Genomic DNA, 6927 nt, shown 5'->3' on the forward strand with positions numbered 1-6927 from the left:
CGTGAAACCCCACTTTATCAGCACCAAGTTTGATTTATTGCATTTTGGCCCCTGAACCTTGATATTCTTATTATTTTAAGCCATAACTTCCATTTTTAGCCTATTTTCAAGTACCAAACAAGTATATAAGTATAGATTAAGTATTGTAAATGTATAACCAAGTATTTGCACGTAATAAGCGTATAAAGTCACGTATTTACGATAGTTGTTGTAGGATGAGCACGCGTTTATGAGAATGATGTACAAGTATCAAGTATGTTTATGAATTGAGGGTATAAACAAGTATGAGTAACCATATACATAAAATGATTAGGTTTTATTATGATCAAAGCCTCGGATTACAATGATTCGAAACAAAATATGATTACAAGAGATACAAGTTTCTGAAAATAGAAGTACGAAACAAACTTTCTAAATAAGGAAAGTTTGGAAAAACAAGGCGTTACAATGATAATGATAATGATAATGATAATGATAATGATAATGATAATGATAATAATAATAATAATAATAATAATAATAATAATAATAATAATAATAATAAACCTGTATATCTCAACTTTAGAGCTAACTAACTCATAAACTCCATCTCATAAAATGCTCAGAGGTTCAGTCTCTGCTGGCTGCAAGCATTCTTCAGGATTCGCATAAAAATAATCTTCTTCTTTAGGTTTATTTGGAATAACGACTCGTCTTTTAGGGCTCCCCATGCGTGCAGCATGTGTATCTTTAACTACGCTTGAGAAATCATCCCACGTCAACAATCCGCTCATGTATTTGTCTATTAGTTCAACCAATAGCTTTCGGTTCAATAGTATTGTTTTCTTGAATCCCAAGTATCTGCAGTTGATAAACTTCAAAGGTTCAGTTTATTGAAACCCAAGTTAATAATAGGAATAATGAATTTTAATAATCTCAACTATCAGTTGTCGGCCGGCTACGGTCTCAACTTAAAACATCCCATTATTATTCCTTAATAATAAGGTCTTGCTTAAATCTTTATAATTTATAAATGGAATGAATCTTTTTTTACCGGCGATGGCCTTCTACGACTTTGGCCATGTTCCCGTAATAAGTAGGGACAAAAATGTCACTTTCCAACGATACAAGATAATCCAATGCTGCCATTTGTGATGAATGATTTTGGAAAAATTGTAGGTCATTTGCTCCTAATAAAGTCTCTTTTCTTACCTGTAAAGGGTAAAATGGTAATTTTGTCATTTAGACCGACAAATCGACAGTGTCATTCTGCTTTGTATTTTGTAACATGAGAACCCATTTGGGGAAAACTTTCCCTAAAAAGGACCCACCAACACCAATATGCTACTAACCAGTGAGGCCGGGTAAACACAACTCACAGTGAAACCTAGATTAAAACATGAGACTTCTCATGCTTACATAAATAACTCAAGTTGCATTTTTACTAACCAACTTCGGAAAAGCGTTTGCAAGAGCGGACATTCTCCTTTGACCGCCATATATTTCACCAGCAGCAATGTAAATCTGGATATCACTATCAATATCAAGCGCCCTTAATGTAAGCGCGGTTTCTTCAGGAGTCAAAGGGCATAAACCGTCTTTTCTTTTTAATTCGGAGTTTATAATCTTTTCTTTCCACCATGGGTATGCAAATCTACCAAAACAAAACATCATCACAACAAAATTTGGAACCAAGATTTTGAAATGGTAATTAACTAAATTAAGGTCAAACCTCATTCTAGTCAACTCTTCCACCTCATCAGGATTGCATCCTTGGGTGCATCCAGAAAACGCTAACATATCCATTTCGTATCTTAAGTGAAGAACTAGAAACGGCCCGTTTTGTCTCAAACGTTTTACAACTCGCCTACCTAAGCGTTCTATTTGAGGAGTAAATCTTAACGCATTGAAATTTACTCGACACCTAAGCTTTTGAAGGTCAATGGGTTGAGCGTTATTGGCAAGCCGAGCATCGGTTCTATTCAAATGCACGACTTCGTATTTTTTAATCAAAGGAAGAATCTGCATGTAACAAATAAAGATAATCTTTTTACTTAATTATTTAAAGAGTTAAATGTCATTTTAGTCCATGTGATTTGGGTCATTTTGCCAGTTTAGTACAAAGGTTTCACTTTTCACATGTGGGTCCAGAAAGGTTTCACCATTGCCATTTTAGTCCACTGGGTTAATTTCATCAATTTTTTCTGTTAATGAGAACGACAATTCGATCATTTTATATGTAATCCGTTGACTAGAATGACAATTTAGCCATATAAAATGACCAAATTGCCCTTCTCGTTAACAGAAAAAATGAATGAAGTTAACCCAGTGGACCAAAATGGCAAGGGTGAAACCTTTTTGGACCCATAGGCGAAAAATGAAACATTTGGACTAAATTGGCAAAATGGACTAAACCACAGGGACTAAAATGACATTTAACTCTTATTTAAAAGTAAAGAAATAATGTATCTATAATATATAAAGATTCTACCTGATTATGATAATAAGAAATATGAGACCAACTAACTGGAGGCATCGTATGCACGATTCCTAAATCGACTCTTTGTTTAAGCCTTGGAGGAAGTTGTTTAAGTATCTGGACTTCATTTCTCAAAGATGTAATGAAATGATCAACATCAAATATATCTTCAAACTCGCTGTCATTAAAGTTATAACTAACAATGAATATCAAATCATCGGTTTTCAATATGCACGAAGTAAAATGACACGATTTGGGATACCTTGGATCGGCCCAGAAAGATGTTTTATCGAGCTCGGGAACTATTAGAGTAACATTCAAGAATCTTGCAATTGCAACCATGTCACAAATCTACATGATGAGGAAATAATTAATAATATTATGAAATAATAAGCACCTTAAAAAAAAATTAAAAGAAAAAACCACTCACTGCTGAACGCATTTGGTTGAGTCCCCCATTACATGATACCATCAAGTAACCATTGTTTCTGTAAACCCCTATATAAATAATTAAAAAAATAGAAAAATATAAGTAAAGGAATTTAATTTATGTTGCAAGCATCAATAAAACACAAAAATTCAAGAAAAAAAATCATGAAGAAATCATAACAAATAAAGGAATATATTACAAGCATCAATAGAAGAGTGTAAAAAATCATGGAAAAAAAAATCATAACAAGTAAAGGGATTGATCTTACAATCATCAAGAAAAGAGAGTAAAATTCTAACCAAATATAAATATTCTAGAAGAAATCTTAACAAATAAAGGCATGTATGTTACAATTACAATTTACAATAAAAGACTGTAAGATCCATGAAAAATATAAAGAATTCAAGAAAAAAAATCATAACAAGCAATGGAATTTATGTTACAATCATCAACAAAACACTATAAAAATTCATGTACTATATAAAAAAAATCAAGAAAAAATCACAAGAAGTAACAAAATTTATGTTACAGCCAAAAAAAATAACTGTAAAATCTCATAAAAAAATTAGAAAAATTCAAGAAAAACAAGGGCATGTTTGGCTAAGCTTTTCATACCAACTTATTGGCTTATTGACTTATAAAAAGCCAATAAGTAGTTTTTAGTGTTTGGCAAATGGAAAAATGCTTTTGAAAATGACTTTTTGATATGAAGGAAAATGAGTTTTTGAAAAGTTAAGAGATTGTGACTTCTTGATCAGCTTATAGCTTTTCAAACATCAAATTACCAATATACCCCTTATTTTTTAACACCCCCTTGTTTTTTGACTTATGAAAGAATGTCTATTTTAGTTATTTTACATCAATAAGCTAAGCTAAACACTTTTTAAAAAACAACTTATTGACTTATTGGCTTTTCCCACCCCATAAGATAATCTAAACACTTTTTTTTTAAAAACTCCTTTTCAAAAAGTTATTTTCCTAAAAATCCTTTTCACAAAAGTCTTTTTAACTCTAATAAGACTATCCACATCAAGGATGTTTGTAGGTGATTCTTGGCCTATGTGGAGGGCATTTGTGAGAGGGATGGATTAGTGGGTGTTGTAGAGGATGACATGGAGGGTGTTCATTCTTAAGGATTCTTGGGGAAGAATGGTGAAGAATGGGGGAATGGTGGGTCCTTTCTTTTTTTTATTTAGTTTAAATTTAATAAAATAATTATAATAAAGTTGTTTGTGGGATGGATATATATGTTATTGTTGTGGGTAAAAAGTGTTTGTGGGAAGAATAAGTGAAAAGCTGATGTGGCATGCTGATTAGGCTGTTTGTAGAAAGGATAGCCTTTCACTGATGCGGATAGTCTAAGCTTACCAAATCATAACAAGCAACAAAATGTACGTTGCAATCAGAAACTCTATAAACTAAGAATTCATGCTACAAATATAAAACTTAAGTACTCACTCATGTGTGGAAGGACTCTAGCAGGAACAGTAGACAAAAACTTAGCATCCAAAGAATGAGAATCTTGAGTAACTGAAGGCAAACCTTTTAAAACACTTGGTCCCCATACATCCCCTATTGCAGTTAACTGAACCAAACAAGTCCATAACAACACCATTGTTGTCCCCCTAATTATCCAAATCTTCATTTTAGCAGACCTTACATGTGCCTTAATAATCTTTTCTTCCCCTATTCTCTTCAAACCCATGTTGTTAATTCCAATTCTGTTTTTCATATTTCTTGCATTCATCAGTTCCCACCTACCCCTGAATTATGAGTTAATAATATGCATCAAGATTTTTTTTTCTGTAATTCTAAACAGAAAAGTACAGTTTGTGACTTTGAATAACATCTGAAATGGGTATTAATGGGAACTTAATCTTGGAATGTATTTAACAGCCACTGATAATGACAGACTCTAGCATTTTGGAATTTGGTGAAAAATGGGAAATATTGAGGAAAGTGGGTGGTTTTTTGACCGGAAGTTTGTGAGGAGGTGGTGGGGGAAGTGGCCGCCGGTGACGGTGGAGGAGATGCACGGAGAGGATATAATATAATAATGATTTGCAGGAGGTACTAGGGAGGGGGCGGGAGAGAGAATACCGACATTGCTTCTTTTTTCATTTATTTATATACAAAACGAAAACGAAAATGTATGAACACATCCTAAGTTTTTTTAACGAATGAGAAAAAAAAAATATTAGATTTTAATAATCTCAACTATTCGCCGTTTATCGTCAACAGTCCATATTCAAAATTAATCACTAGCAGTCCCAACTATTAATATACTGGCTTCCAATGGATCCTGATTAACAAAACACTAACGCCGGTAGTCTCCAGCCACAAAAAAAAAAAAAAAAAAAAAAAAAAAAAAAAAAAAAAAAAAAACATTTTTGGTCAGAAAAAAGGTTCCTAAAGGTCCGATCTAAGGTTACAAAGAGGTTTGGGACGAAAATGTTAAATTTTCTGGCCAAAAAGCTGAGTTTTTCGACTAAAAATAAGTTTTACGGCGAAAAAGGAGTTTTCTGACGACCTCAATAATTGGGGTTTTAAGTAGAAAGAGGTTCGTATAGATCCATAATAAGGTTCCAAAGAGGTTTGAGACGAAAATGTTGAGTTTTCCGGCCAAAAATGTTTTTACAGCGACCGGAAACTAACGGTGTTAGGGTTCTGTTAGTCAGTGTCCATTAGTGGCCAATATGTTAATAGTTGGAACCGCCAGTGGTTATTTTTTAAGTTGGAACTGTTGGCGGTCAACTACGAATAATTAGGGTTATTAAAATCCAATATTCCTAATAAAAATCTGATCATTCGGGTAAATCAAATGGCAAAAAGCCACTCATACCCGCAAACATAGACGAAGCTGCTGACCTGGGCCGCTACCATTTCAAAGGAAACCTATCATCCAAAACCTCACTACGATTAAACCCCTAACTTAACCTTGAGCAATTTTACTCCAGACTAGACTCAAACCCATAACATTCTCATTAAAAAGTCATTTAGCTACTAATGCACTAGAAGGTGACAGACGTATCTATTCTAAGTAATTAGTTTTCATATTTTAGTGTTGGTAAATTGTATTTTAATAATTTAGGCTATCCATATACTTATATTGTTAACGTGATTAATGGTACTTTTAAATTTTACTTTTGTTATTAAAGACAAACTCATTTTAACACCATTTGTTATGGAGGAGATTGAAGATGAGACATTATACAACACGTGGATCATACGTCAGAACGTGGTATGATGTTAAAACAGACGGTGTGGTCCGAGGAGTGGAGACGTGACGTCTTTCGAAACATGGCACACACCTTTTGTATTATTTTATAATTCAAATTATATAAAATGTATTAAAATTTTATAAAAACATTACTACTAATCAATACATAACATTAAATTTTATAAAACGCTAAATTTTGACATTACATAAAATATAACATTACCTAATATTAAAATTAAAAAAACACATAATTTAAAAAAAAAAATCTAATGATTTTCCACGCCAAGACGAGCTTGAAGTCACGGTGGTGCTCGTGCCTAAAGTTGATGAGAGCCACTTGAATGATATCGTTCTCCCGAAGGTCACCACACTCGTGCTCCACGGCGGTGTGGATCGTCTCGAATCTTTCGCAATCCAGACAAATTACCCTAAAACGAGACGAAAGGGCGTCGACCGTTCGAGTGGTCTCACCCCTATGGACGCAAAAGTGTTGTCGGATTGTCCTCCAAAAAGCACCGCTCGTTCGCCTACCCGGCGTGTGGTGTCTCAAAGCTTCGACCCACAACTCGCAAAGTACGATATCTTCTTCTTCGGTCAACACAACGGTTACCATCCTCTTTTTTTTGAAGTGGAAATGGTTGAGAGTTTGTATAATTTTGGGTGAAGTTGTAGAGTGTGTAAAAGAAAATGAAGGAGTGGATTGTATATATAGGGTAAAATTTGATTTTTAAAAAAGTAAAGGTTTTAAAATTTTAAAAATTTACCCGTTCGGGTTAAACGGCTCTCCCCACTTCGAATAACCACGTGGCACGTCATTAC

General features: G+C 33.7%; 1 protein-coding gene across 3 annotated transcripts; it reads right to left on the minus strand.

Annotated features, from left to right (window-relative positions):
• Positions 1-324: 324 nt before the first annotated feature.
• Positions 325-4999, minus strand: LOC110917820 (rhamnogalacturonan I rhamnosyltransferase 1). Of its 3 annotated transcripts, XM_022162271.2 has the most exons (8): positions 4347-4996; positions 2889-2956; positions 2721-2809; positions 2471-2636; positions 1712-2001; positions 1429-1633; positions 1034-1191; positions 326-840 (listed from the first exon to the last, which is right to left on the minus strand). In XM_022162271.2, the coding sequence occupies exons 1-8, from the start codon at positions 4633-4635 to the stop codon at positions 591-593; spliced, it is 1515 nt and encodes a 504-aa protein (XP_022017963.1). In that variant the 5' UTR covers positions 4636-4996; the 3' UTR covers positions 326-590. The 3 variants fall into 3 exon arrangements, with proteins under 3 accessions (XP_035835948.1, XP_022017959.1, XP_022017963.1); XM_035980055.1 differs by having other exon boundaries at positions 325-840; positions 2471-2809; positions 4431-4999; XM_022162267.2 differs by having other exon boundaries at positions 325-840; positions 2471-2809; positions 4347-4998.
• Between the last annotated feature and the right edge of the window lie 1928 nt (positions 5000-6927).

This window comes from Helianthus annuus, chromosome 2, assembly GCF_002127325.2.
Source record: "Helianthus annuus cultivar XRQ/B chromosome 2, HanXRQr2.0-SUNRISE, whole genome shotgun sequence".
Lineage (NCBI taxonomy): Eukaryota > Viridiplantae > Streptophyta > Magnoliopsida > Asterales > Asteraceae > Helianthus > Helianthus annuus.